The 13,557-nt window shown below is 45.0% G+C and overlaps 1 protein-coding gene across 1 annotated transcript; it reads left to right on the top strand.

The window, feature by feature from the left end:
* The first annotated feature begins 22 nt into the window (after window positions 1-22).
* Window positions 23-12,176, top strand: nup155 (nucleoporin 155). Its single transcript, XM_069713774.1, has 34 exons — window positions 23-152; window positions 352-542; window positions 850-987; window positions 1,072-1,168; window positions 1,307-1,377; window positions 1,461-1,553; window positions 2,599-2,862; window positions 2,953-3,026; window positions 3,152-3,243; window positions 3,348-3,445; window positions 3,530-3,697; window positions 3,810-3,910; window positions 4,205-4,375; window positions 4,486-4,596; window positions 4,866-4,960; window positions 5,056-5,141; window positions 5,230-5,371; window positions 5,486-5,552; window positions 5,648-5,763; window positions 6,085-6,188; window positions 6,369-6,502; window positions 6,673-6,864; window positions 7,114-7,252; window positions 7,739-7,874; window positions 7,957-8,110; window positions 8,197-8,301; window positions 8,543-8,697; window positions 8,787-8,916; window positions 9,006-9,119; window positions 9,267-9,387; window positions 9,464-9,574; window positions 10,074-10,210; window positions 10,376-10,482; window positions 11,705-12,176. The coding sequence occupies exons 2-34, from the start codon at window positions 401-403 to the stop codon at window positions 11,841-11,843; spliced, it is 4,104 nt and encodes a 1,367-aa protein (XP_069569875.1). The 5' UTR covers window positions 23-152; window positions 352-400; the 3' UTR covers window positions 11,844-12,176.
* The last annotated feature ends 1,381 nt before the right edge of the window (window positions 12,177-13,557 follow it).

Here is a 13,557-nt window from a genome sequence, read left to right as displayed (position 1 = left end):
CGGAAACACTCCGCGGTCTGTTCCTGTGCATGAGGTTGGCGGGATGCTCGTTGAGTGTGTGACGGATGTATTTGTTTAAATTTTGCTGGAGAACTGGTCAACACAACTTGTCTTCTATATAACTCAACATCTCGCGGAATCTTTTGTCCCGGGTAAAGCTCCGCGTTCACTTCAAAATAGGTTATTTCACACTTATCCGGCAGTTAGCATGCGTGCTAAATAACACAGCTGTAATGCTAGCTGCTCTGCTAACGTCGGCTCGCTCCGGTTCGGGAGTCGGTCGTGTTTCTTCGGTCTTCGTGGCCACGTGTCGTCGTTTAATTCGGGTGAACGCTTTGTTCTTTCTTGCAGATCATCCCGCGGTGGTCCCCCCCCCCCTCCGGGCCTCCCCCGCCCCGCCATGCCGTCCACCGCCGGACCGAGCAGCTCCGCTGCCGCGCTGGCCGAAGCTCTGGAGAACTCCGCCCGGCAGATCGACCGACACCTGCAGGAGGACCGCTGCTTCCCGGACCTGTCCGAGCTGCTCAGCGTCCCGGGACACAGTGAGTGGAGGCGAGGGGAACATCCCAGGGACGGTTTCCATGTCAACTATCAAAATAGATTTCCATTAAAAGTTTGAGCGGACGGTTTGAGCTCCAGTTGTTGTGACCTCCTAACATCCACTTTACTGATGTTTGTTGATCAAGTATGTCGTTGCATGAATAAAAAAGTAATCTAACAATATTATATGTTGCTGTCAACTATCACCATTTCCATGTTATAACACAGTTATGGGACATATTTCCACACAAAGGAAATGAGATGTGACACAGTTGTTTTTTTTGCTGACTTGTCGTTTCCTCTTGACAGACATGCCGTCTCTGTCCGGGGTGTCGGACATGGACTACCCGCTCCAGGGACCCGGTCTGCTCAGCGTGCCGAACCTCCCGGAGCTCAGCGCGGTCCGCCGGGTGCCGCTGCCGCCGGAGCTGGTGGAGCAGTTCAGCCGTATCCTTCCAGATGGAGGTTTCCATCACACAGAACAAACTGGTGCATTTTATTGTCCAAGAGCTTTCTTTAACCGTTTTCTAGATATGCAGTTCAACTGCATGATGGGAGTTTTCCCTGAGATCTCTCGAGCGTGGCTCACAATCGACAATGACATCTTCATGTGGAATTACGAGGACGGGTGCGTAAAACCTTTTAAATTCAATTAAACGGGACGAAGCGACACTACAAACACATTCAACCAACTGAAGTGCACATAAATGTGTTATTAACTTTCGCTGATGATGAACCTGCACTTTCTCTTCTGTTTTCCCTCCAGAGGCGACGTGGCCTACTTCGATGGCCTGATAGAAACTATTCTGGCGGTCGGTCTGGTGAAACCAAAACAAGGTGTTGTAACGTTTTCTCACGTTTTGATTGTTGCTGTTATTTGTTCTTTGAGTGACGCTTACGAGTTGTTTTTTCGTCTGCAGGAATTTTACAGCCTCACATTCACTACCTGTTAGTGCTGGCCACCTCTGTGGACGTCGTCATCCTCGGACTCAGCTTCCCGAAGGGACAAACCGGTACGTCTCCCCTCAATAACAGCGCAGCTGCATTTTAATTGTTTTAAAATAATTTCGGTAGATGCTTTAAATAATCCTCTTTTTTAGCAATAATAGTTTTACCTGTTATCCAGAGTCCACACGGAGAATCTGGTAATAAGATAATCGTATTATGCTGCAGCTCAATAAAAGATGTCAAGCTGCTTTAAAGTAGGAAGGTGCATAAAAAACATGGAGGGTCACAAGCATGAGCAAAGTTACCGAGTTAAATATGTGCAAACAATTCCTGATATTCATCATGTTGACGAACAAACACGATACGATGCTGCAGGATCTGTTCGGATCACCACATTCTGCTTGATGATTAATTGTCAGACAAATAATTGCAATTAACTTTTTCTGTTCTTCTGACGCCAAGATTATATTGTAAAATTGTAAATGTAAAATTTATGAAGAAGAGACATATTTTGCTTTTGAACATTGGAACAGAAAAAATTAAAACCGCACAGGGCTGAAATGACATAAAATAGCAATTTAAATATGAAATATTTACCTACCACTGAAATATACAAAGAAAATACTGACGATGAGCTTTCAAAATCCACATTGTTCTACGGTGCCACTAATTCTCCATCATGTGAACTACAGCAGAAGAAGAGTTGCAGCGAGATGACGTCACTCAAAGAGTCAAACCAGAAACAAGGGAACATATTTTGGAAATAGTGACGGAAATATGTTTAATACAGTTGTTGTTTTTTTTAAACAGATGAATGGAAAAGATTCTTGGATCAAATAATCCAGATTAGGATGATTTGTACTCTATTATGTAATTATTGTGACGGGTCGAGCTGCTGCACCAGAATATATTCGTATTGTAAATGTTTTTCACTTGTCACGTGTGCACAGTTCAAATTGAGTGTGGTGAGACTTGTGTGGACGTCATGGTGGGATGTTGGAAAGATCATCAAGTATCTGATCCCGTGTTTTTGCTCTTGTTTGCTCGTAATGTCGTCGTGTGCTCGTATCGGTTCATCTGGATCATCTCCGCGTCTCTCTGTTGTCGCAGGCTTGAACGACAGCATGTCCGGTGGGATGCAGCTGCTGCCGGACCCCCTGTTCTCAATCCCCACAGACAACACCTACATCCTGTCCATCACCTCCACCGACCTGGGACGCATCTTCATGGCAGGAAAGGACGGCTGCCTCTACGAGATCGCCTACCAGGCCGAGGCGGGCTGGCTGAGCCAACGCTGCAGAAAAATCAACCACTCCAAAAGCTCCTTGTCCTTCCTCGTCCCCTCCGTGCTGCAGTTCTCCTTCTCTGAAGACGGTGAGGACAGAGTTCACATTGTGGACTGAAATATGTCCTCCATCTTATTGAAGTTCACTGAAACATTTTGTCCTCCTTATTGTCCTGCAGATCCCATTGTGCAGATTGCAATCGACAACTCTCACAACACGCTATTTACACGCTCTGAGAAAGGTGTCCTGCAGGTATGACGTCTAATAGACATCAGTTCTTTTCTATTTATTTGTGTTTCTAGTTGGGAAGGAAACTGATACGTTCTGCTCTTCAATGAGCTGACACGGTGTAAAAAAAGCACATTTCTGTTCCTCAGGTGTACGACCTGGGAGCAGACGGACACGGGATGAGCCGCGTGGCGACGATGTCCCAGAATTCAGTAGTTGCAGCTGCTGGAAACATCGCCAGGTACGTCGGGGTCGGACAGACCTCAAGTGTGCTTCTTTCACACGTGTCACACTTGGCTTAGTTTGGTTTTCTTTGTGCTGATTGAAACTCTGCTCCATTTTCAGGACAATAGATCGCTCAGTCTTCAAACCCATCGTCCAGATCTCTGTGATTGACAGATCCGAGTCTTCGGACTGCCACCTGCTGGCTGTGACCCACGCAGGTAAAGATTACTGGACGAGGTAAAAAAACAAAAAAACAGGACTTTGTGTGGTGTTGTATTAAATATGTTTTTTGGTTTGTGCAGGCGTGCGTCTCTACTTCAGCACTTCACCGTTTGCCCCGGTGCTCCAGAAGCACCTCCCGGTTCGGCCCAGCCTGCTCGCTTTGGTCCACGTCCGCCTGCCTCCGGGGTTCTCTGCCTCTTCCACCCTGCAGAAACCTACAAAGGTCCATAAGGCGCTACACAGCAAAGGTAACCAACCAGCTGGGAAGCACATGCTGTTTGTTTCTACATCCAGTGTTGCGTTGAGCTCGCTGACCTACAAGAACCCAGATTTTCCTGTAATACATGTTGAATCTTGCAGGTGTTCTTCTGATGGCGGCTTCTGAGACGGAGGACAGCGACATTTTGTGGTGCATCAATCACGACTCGTTTCCCTTCAAGAAGCCTTTGATGGAGACGCAGGTTCGTACATAAAAATCCCAGTCGGCCATTGGATGCGTCTCCGTAGCGCAGCTTACATTTTAATATGATTTTAAGTCAGAAATAACTTCTATAATTTTAGAACAGTTGCTGTTTTCTCCAGAATTTCAGAGAACAACTCCAGAGTTTGCAGCATTTTGTCAACTCAGGGATGGATGTATTTATTTGTTATATTCCTTGGATTTTCTTTAACATTTCTTTGAGACGACGCTTTGCTTCACCACCTAAAAACCAGGAACAACTGGTTTACAGAAAATCCTCTGCATTCCTTTGCAGATGATGTCTAACGTAGACGGACACTCTTGGGCTCTTTGTGCCATTAATGAAGAGAAGCCAGCCAAGATTTTCACTCCTCTGAACAAGGATCAGATTCCCATCACTGATTCTCCTGTGGTGGTGCAGCAGCACAACATCCCTCCACAGAAGTTCGTCCTTCTCTCCGCGAAGGTTAAAACTGCTTCCACGACTCATCGCGTTGCACACGCGGCGCTTAAATCTCGTTACTGTGCGACTAACACGTTTCTTCGTCTAAGTGTGGACTGTTTACCGTCCTGTAGGGGAGTCACATCTTCCAGAAGCTGCGGCCAGTAGACCAGCTGCGTCACCTCCTGGTGAGCTGTGCCGGAGGGGAAAGTGAGGAGATTGAACGATTCTTCAAGCTGCACAGGGTACGCTGCATGACAGCCAGTCATATTTCATAATCCCCTTATTGTGGCATGTCGCCTTAAATCTGTGTATGACACGCATGCCTGGTTTTATGCTGCGTTTCATGAGCCGGCAGAGACACACACACACACACACACACACACACACACACACACACACACACACACACACACACACACACACACACACACACACACACACACACACACACACACACACACACACACAGGATTAGTTCAGGCCTGTTTCTCACACCCCCCGTTCTGTGCAGGAGGAGCAGGCTTGTGCCACGGCTCTGATTCTGGCTTGTTCCAATGCTGCTTGTGACCGGGAGGTTTCTCAGTGGGCCACCAGAGCCTTCTTCAGGTCAGAGAACAGTTTATACGCAGACGTGTTTTCCACCTGTTCTCACTGTGCACACACTAAAGGCAGTTTCCTTTTTTTTTTGGTGTTGCGATCAGATATGGAGGAGAAGCTCAGATGAGATTTCCTGCAGCCATGACATCTCCCAGTACTGTTGGACCTGTGATGAGCTCCCCGGCACCAGGTAGACGCTGTCCAACATAAAACGATACGGTTCAAAATGTCTCAAATTTGACATTATGAACAGACAATAATTTCAACGCCTCCTTCAGGTATTGTACCTCCAGCTTTGGCCACGCCCTTTGCACAGATGCAGTTTGGATCAGCGCCCATCACGCCCATGTCAGCCGGCCCGGAGGTGATCTTCTCCGGGAAACACAACGGCATCTGCGTCTACTTCGCTCGCATTCTTGGGTGAGTAAATCCTGTTGTCACGTTTTTCTTGGTCGAAGCTTGAATATGTGGCTCCACCTCAGTCAGAGAAGTTGATGTTCTCTTCTCCTGTTTGCTACTCGTATAACTCAACAGAAATATTTGGGATGGAAGCCTCGCTTTTGAGACAACCATGAGCAAAGGAAATCACACAATCAGTATTGTAAGTACTATTATAACTACATTTATTTACAACTCTTTAATGGTAATTCTACATGATCTTTTTAATAGTAGTTAACTCCAGCTGTTGTCCCACAGTTGGAAAGCAGCGTTGGTTCTTTTGATCTGGAGTCGGTCCTGCTGGAGCTCTGCGGTTTGCAGGAGTTCCTCGATAAAAACTCTCAGTTCAGTCCTTCTTCTCTTGGTGCTGCGAGGTGAGAAATCATCTGCTGCTTATTTTTAATCTGAATTAATTGGTGTGTTGATGCCTTAATAGGTTGTGTTAAATCTCCTGCATGTTGAAGACAGGAAACTACTACCAGATCAAAGCTATACTTTCATGTCCAAGGTTTTCTTAAACTATTTAATTATATCTAATTATATTATGTAGCTGATATGAAAAATAAAGATGCTTCCCCTTGTAAAATTACTTCTACAGTCGCTGTGAGTGAATCTTATACGAAACACTAACAGGATCCAGACCTGCAGGGTCTCATTTTCATCCCTCGTTTATAACATCTGTTCTGCTCTGTTAGCTTCAGCTCACCTGCCAACCTGCAGCAGAGGCTGCTGGGATTTATGCGTCCTGATGGAGCCAGCTCTCAGCAGGTTCAGCAGGAACTCCAGAGGAAATATCACAGTGAGTTATGAGTACAGCTTTATACATTTTACTGAATATTTTAAAGAAAATCAATAAAAATGTGGAAGTGTTCTGAACCAACAAATGAAGAAAAGGTGATTTGTTTTTTGTTCAACACTTCTCGCTGATTTCTTTATTCCTTAAAATGTCTGTAATGTGTTTTTCTGTCTGTGTGTTCAGCCAAAGCTCAGGTCTATGAGAAAGTGTCCCTGCAGGGCATCCAGCAGTTGGTGCATCGCTCTTATCAGACTCTGTCCCTCTGGAAGCTTCTCTGTGATCATCAGTTCAGCCTCATTATGTCCGAGCTGCCAAAGGTACACGTGTGCACAAATTTGCATCGCAACCAGATGCTCATACATCTCTGCAGTTTACCCACCTTGAACCTAACACACAAAACCTGGGAAACAATGCAAGCTTCCCCGTTACAGAAATGCTCGTTGCTCATTCCTCCTTTCAGTTTTTTTGTTTTGTGTTTTTTTTGTAGGAGTTTCAAGAGCAAATGAAGGGAGCAAGTTTTAAGGATGTAGTGATCCGGGGCAAGGAGTTATCTGGGGCGCTCATCACAGGACTCATTAATGTCTACATCAAAGATAATGCCTCCGTGGATACCATCAGCAATCACCTGCGAGACATCTCTCCCCTTCTGTACAGCAGCGATGACAGTGTTTGCTCCAAGGTACCAACACCCCCCACCAGAAAACCTGTTTTATATATATATATATATATATATATATATATAATTACATTTATCAGAGCTTCAGGGGTGTTACAATCTTATTCTGTCGATGTTTATGTGTCTTGTTTTCACATTTCTTTTGATTTTCAAGATAATTTTGGGGCAAAGAGATCTTGTATTAAGAGATTATTGATTTACTGGCATTGATTTACGTGTCTGTACTAAATTAGCTTTTTGTCTCCCACTCAGGCTAATGAGTTGCTGCAGAGCTCGAAGCAAATACAGAGTAAAGCAGATAAAGAGAGAATGCTGCGAGAGTCTCTCCGGCTCTACCAACAGATCAGTCAGCACACAGACCTGCCGCTCGTCTGCTCCCAGTACAGGCAAGGTAGGTACCAGACGCCTCCACTGGTGTTGGTGTTGGTGTTAGTGTTGGTGTTGGTGTTAGTGTTGGTGTTGGTGTTGGTGTTAGTGTTGGTGTTGGTGTTGGTGTTGGTGTTAGTGTTAGTGTTGGTGTTGGTGTTGGTGTTAGTGTTGGTGTTGGTGCTGGTGCTGGTGCTGGTGTTAGTGTTGGTGTTGGTGTTGGTGTTAGTGCTGGTGTTGGTGTTGGTGCTGGTGTTAGTGTTAGTGTTGGTGCTGGTGCTGGTGTTAGTGTTAGTGTTGGTGTTGGTGTTGGTGTTAGTGTTAGTGTTGGTGCTGGTGCTGGTGTTGGTGCTGGTGCTGGTGTTAGTGTTGGTGCTGGTGTTAGTGTTGGTGCTGGTGCTGGTGCTGGTGTTAGTGCTGGTGTTGGTGCTGGTGTTGGTGTTGGTGTTGGTGCTGGTGTTGGTGCGGGCTGTTTGCTCATGTCTGTTTACTGGTGAACTTCTGTGTTCAGTGCGTTTCTACGAGGGAGTCCTCGAGTTGTGCCTCACAGCAGCAGACAAGAAGGATCCGCAGAGACTCGGGCCTCACTTCTACAAGAACGGCGAGCCGGAGGAGGACCGAGTGGGACAGCAGGCCTTCCAGGAAAGGTAACGCAGGAAACAAGCAGCACACCAATTATTTGCACGAGAGACGGCTGCTGAACTCACCTCCGTTCTTCCTCCGCTCCAGACTTTCGTGTTATAAGTGCATCACAGACACCATGCAGGAGCTGGTGAACCAGAGCAAAGCCGCCCCCCAGTCTCCCAGCGTCCCGAAGCAGCCCGGACCTCCCGTCATGACCTCTGACCCCAACATGCTCAGCAACGAAGAAGCTACAGCCCACGTGAGTGAGACGGTTGGAGCTTATTTCTTTTCCCCAGCGGTGCATCTGATCTGCATTTGTAATGTAAATGTGTTGTTCCCTGGCAGTGTGAGCAGATGCTCGGTCTGGCCCAGAGGTCTCAGGACGAGCTGTTTCACATCGCTCTGTACAACTGGCTGATTCAGGCCGACCTGACTGACAAGCTGCTGGAGGTATCGTGTTCATACATATGCAATCAGTTGTTTTTCTCTTTAGCGGTTTAGTTCTGTCTGATGTTGTGTTTAAATGTGCAATTTTAAAAAAATAACTTGACTTTAGTATTGTTATGTAAAGATTTTATTTTTTTACTGAAAAATATATTTGTTTTTTTTGCTACTGACTACTGCAGTAAAGAAATAAAGAGTCTTTTGTCAGCTCATTAAAGATCCAGGCTGTTTGTCTGAACGTTTCCAGGTGAATTCTCCGTACTTGGAGGAACATCTGATGCACATGATCAAGCAGGACCAGAGTAAAGTTCACAACATGGACCTCTTGTGGCGCTACTACGAGAAGAACCGCAACTTCGGCAAAGCGGCCCACGTGCTGGCCCGCCTCGCTGACATGCACAGGTCTGGACTCAACAACCATCCCGTGAACTATTAAAACCTGTCGTGTCTACAGTGAATGAACATCACTGACTCCTGACTGACTCCTGCAGCACCGAGATCTCTCTGAAGCAGCGTTTGGAGTACATCGCCCGAGCCATCCTGTCTGCCAAGAGCTCCTCCTGCATCTCGGCTCAGGCATCCGACGGAGAGTTCCTCCACGAGCTGGAGGAGAAGATGGAGGTAGTTATACGCACCTGATCACCGCAGCGGACACGCAGGCATGAAACTTAGCCACTACTCACTTCCTGTTTGTCTGCTTCATCTTCTAGCTTGTACGAATCCAAGTTCAGATTCAGGACACCCTGATCCGACAGTACTCCCATCACCCCTCGGTGAAGAATGTCATCTCTCAGCTGGACTCGGAGCTCATGGACATCACAAAGGTAAGATGAACACCAGAACCATCGTAAGTCTCGAGGACTCAGAAACAGCAGTCGAGTCGTGATGGATGAAGATTTTTAGTTTTTACAGTAAATTAGAAATGTTTCAAAACTCTGTTGATTTTTTGTGTGTTTTTTTGTTGTGAAAAGCTCTACGGAGAGTTTGCTGACCATTTCAAACTGTCTGAGTGCAAGCTGGCCATCATTCACTGCGCAGGACACTCCGACCCGATCCTGGTGCACTCGCTGTGGCAGGAGATCCTGGAGAAAGGTGAGTCAAACCTCCCGCCGCCTTCTTTCCACTTGAATGCGTGTGGCTCGTCACTGAGGAGTGTGTTGTCTTTCAGAACTGGGAGACACCGTGGTCATGAGTCCAGTAGACAGGATGAGGTCTCTCAATCTGAAACTGGTGTCGCTGGGGAAGATTTACGCTGGAACACCGAGATATTTCCCTCTGGGTAGGCCGTAGTTATAGTCAGCGTTTGTCTCATCAGAATTTTCCTGCTTGCTGTTTGCAATTTTGTGAACAGTAATATAATTAGACTTCCCTTTTGCATCATTTATGTGAGCGTTGTCTCTGGGGAACAGGTCTGCAGGGTGGTGCAGGTGATTGCTTCATTAGCCTCATTTTACACCCGACATGTTGAAACTTGTCACGTCTGTGGATTGATTCGTTTCACACGCATCCTCGGATGTGTACACGTAATCAGCTCTGAGCATTCAGCTGTTTAACAAGCTCGATCAGATGTTCGGGATTGGCACTCATTTATGAATTCCCCAAATGTTGCTTTGATGATGTTTTTTTTTAAATTTTTTTATGATGTTTTTAATCTTTTGATGATTATTTTCTTGTCTTCAGTCTTTAAGTGTTGTCATGTGATTGTTTTGGTGCAAATCAAATTGCCCAGTAAAGGTTTGTAAGCATTTGTTCGGTGCTGATGTGTCCTGGGTTTGCAGAGTTCCTGGTAAAGTTCCTGGAGCAGGAGGTTTGTCGACTGAACTGGGACGTGGGCTTCGTCACGTCCACCACGCAGGAGATCGGAGTGCAGTTGCCGCGTCTTCTGGAGGTCTACGACCAACTCTTCAAGACTCGGGTACGTCTGTTCATAAAGTTGTACTTTATTCAAACCTTTTTTTTTTTTTTAATCCATTCATCCATTTGCTTCCGCTCGCCCGGGATCGGGTCGCGGTGCGAACCTTCCCGGTGAGGACGAGATCGGTTCCCCTCGTCACGTTGGCTGCCTTGTTGTGTTCGGTAGGATCCCTGCTGGCAGCGGCTGAAGAAGCCTCTCCACCTGGTGGAGTGTATTCACGTGCTGCTCTCGGGATACGTGGACGACCCCAGCAGAGTGCCGACCTACGACAGGTAACCACCGTCTGTTTGTTTTTTTTAATCCCCACGGCAACTGAGGGCCAATTCATGCTTTCAACGTCTGCCTGACTTTCATCATCTGCGATGGTCTGAAGAGACCCTTCTGCAAAAAGACTGGATGCAACAGGAAATCCAGAAAGGGATGTTTGTTTTGAGGAGATTGTACATTTTCAAACCTTTATAATTCATCTATTAAAAGAGTACAAGGACACAAGGACACTCCCTGTGGTGTTAAACCTTCTGCTGCCACCAGAAGAAGAAACGTGCTTCAAAAACATGGATGCTGTGATTTTACAGGGAGAAACTGCAGTTTGGACAATTGTTCACTTTTAAGCTCCAGGAGAGCAGCACAACTCTTCATCAGGCTTTAAATACACCAGGATGGGTTTTTTTAGCGAGATGTATTTTTGCTGTTTCTAGGCAACAGATCATATCTGTCAATCACTCGTGTGCTACCAGCTACCTGCAGGCAGTCAAAGATACAAGACAAGAATAATCTCCGAATGGCTGCTGGTGTTTGACCGAGCCTGATGTTGTGTTGCATCATGACTTGGTTGTCAGATTTCAGGTCAGAGCAGCTTGTTGAAGGATGAAACGTCTATTTATCTTTCATGGCGGCACGATTCAGGATGAAACAAGTCACGGTCTTCTTGAGACTTGTGATCATGATTCTCTCATGATTTCTCTTTTTAGTTTATTGCTCTCATTTACCTGATAGAAAAAGACACGTCGACTTTGGACAACCGAACATAATAATAATGCACGTCAGTCTCTTGTCTTCTGTGTTTTTTGTGTTGTCTTTTGTCTCCCACGCTCTCACTGCGTTTCCTTTCCTTGCTGCTGGTTTCTTCTGCTCTGCATCGCGTGGTGTGACGACACGCTGTCCTATCGTTGAGGGAGAAAACAGGAGCGCTCGTTTTGATGCAGCGGATGTCCCAAATGGAAATGCAGCAGAATTGTATTTAGAAATGAGATTGTGTTTTTAACATGATCGATCGTGCAGCGTTACTATCTACATCCGTCTGGTGTATATCATCCAAAGTTACGGCCTTTTTTAGTAAACATCCTTCGCCTTATTATCGCTCCGCCACAGCTCGGCAGGGAGACACTGTCAGGATGAACAAAAGAAACAACGGCAGCATGTATCACATGATAGTTCAATATATTGAAACCAGTGAAGCGTTTGATTTAACGGTTTGTTTTCCGTGTTTTTTAGACGCCGGTTCACCAACGTGTGTCTGGACAACATCTGTGGATACCTGGTGGAGCTGCAGTCTCTGAGCCCGAACGCTGCCCTGCAACAAACCATCGGCAACTTCAAGTCTCTGCAGACAAAGCTGGAGAAACTCCACTGACGTCACTAATGACCCTCTTCATCAAGACAAGCGACAGGTGACCTCTGCACCGTTGGCCTCAAGCAGCTGATTAAAAGTGCGATTACGTTATCAGAAAGCACAAATCGAGGATGTTTGTGTTCCGCAGTCGAGTCGGTCTCTTGATCTCCTCAGTCTGCTGCAGGGACGGTCGCAGCAGATGAAGCAGACTGAGGAGTTTTATAACTTATTTGGTACATTTTGTTGGTCTAAACATGCTGAGAGACGCTGCTGCTTGTTTGCATCGTGTGCAAATAGCTGTTGGATATCAAAAAATGTCAAACTATTGTTATCTGTTTATAAAAAAACATGAAATCACTGAATTTTAGAGGTGAGTTTGCATTTTTTGCTAATGCATCTAATTTGGTATATTTTCATATGAATCCGGTTGGTAAACAGGTCGTGTTTACCAACCGGAGCCTCGTCATGACGCGGGAATGATTTTTGATTGTTCTACTTTTGCCTCAAACCAAACAGTTTAGTGTTGTTGTAATTATGTACATAACTTGGCCACAATATAGTCTTTGCTGCCAAAAGTCATTCAAACACTCAAACCTAATTTTCATGTGCATTATTTGCAGTGAACGTTTTGCGTGATAAATTTAACAGTGACGTTTGTGTCCGATTGTTTTTGTGATGGTTTTGAATGCAGAACACTTTTTTTTTATTTTTAACAAACTTCTGTCCTGCATTGACAAAAAAAAAAGTAAAACATTTTTATAACGAAATAAAAAAAACTTTCATTATATTTGTGTTTGGGAATGGTTTGAAAACGCTACACAGAAACTAGTTGGTCTCAGTTGAGACAACTTTGTTAGAATGGACATCAAAATGGACATTTTTTTTGTGTCTCAAACAAAAAAAATGAGCTGAATTCAAACTTAATTCAAATCCATTTTTAGAAATGTTCTTTATTTGTTATTTTTGTGATAGATTGTGTAGTGCTTGTTGATAAATAAGGCTTTTGTTATTATGTTACAGTATGTAAACTGATTTTTACCTATAAGTTGGCATCTTTCGTGTCCATCAATAGTCTACCAACACAGAGGGGCTCCACTTGCCTTAGTTTCCATGTTTGTCAGGACTCTGGAACATAAACATGGCTGATGGAGAAATTCTGAGCGTATTTGGATTCAGGGTGTGAAAATACATGAACAGGTCATTTTTGGAGCGGGAGAAAATCTTTGTTAGCTGGTTATCAGCAGAAAGGAGCATCTAATTGCTCTGCGTCGGCGATGTGACACTGTTTATGTAATTATCCATCATTTAAAACGGCACTCCAGATTTCTCTGCGTCATCACCAACAGGGCAGTAATTACTGCTGCGTGCTCAAGTACACAATTATGTTTAATTTTCAGGCTCGTGATAAATAAGTTTGACTTGATCCTGACTGCACAAGTTCCAATAAATAATGATTAAAACTTCAATCAATGCAAACAGCCGCACCGACGTCCGTCGCATCAAACTATCTTCTCAGTTGTGTCTGAATTATAATAATATTCTCACTCAACATGCTGTTTTAACAAAGAAAAAAGTAGTAAAGCAGAAAATCCTTCAAATAGTTAATTGTGGGTTTGAGCGTCCTTGTTGAAAACATTCAGCTGCAGTAAATTTAGATTTGTTGATAGACTCCGGTGCGAACAGCAACACGTCAGGATGCACAAACCTTTTATATTAGTTTATATTTATAATACGT

Source organism: Brachyistius frenatus, unplaced genomic scaffold, assembly GCF_029030835.1.
Source record: "Brachyistius frenatus isolate BFR_SWC_R1_liver_20210118 unplaced genomic scaffold, ASM2903083v1 Contig_122, whole genome shotgun sequence".
Classification (NCBI taxonomy): domain Eukaryota; kingdom Metazoa; phylum Chordata; class Actinopteri; family Embiotocidae; genus Brachyistius; species Brachyistius frenatus.
Note: the sequence above shows the minus strand (reverse complement) of the source record. Positions and strands in the feature narration are given on the sequence as shown.

What these genes read in the sequence shown, in the direction of transcription:
- nup155 (XM_069713774.1), top strand. Translation starts at nt 401, where the DNA reads ATGCCGTCCACCGCCGGACCGAGCAGCTCCGCTGCCGCGCTGGCCGAA. An exon ending in ACTCCAGAGGAAATATCACA is followed by an intron (nt 6,189 to 6,368) that starts GTGAGTTATGAG and finishes CTGTGTGTTCAG; the next exon opens with CCAAAGCTCAGGTCTATGAG. An exon ending in ACCAACTCTTCAAGACTCGG is followed by an intron (nt 10,211 to 10,375) that starts GTACGTCTGTTC and finishes TGTGTTCGGTAG; the next exon opens with GATCCCTGCTGGCAGCGGCT.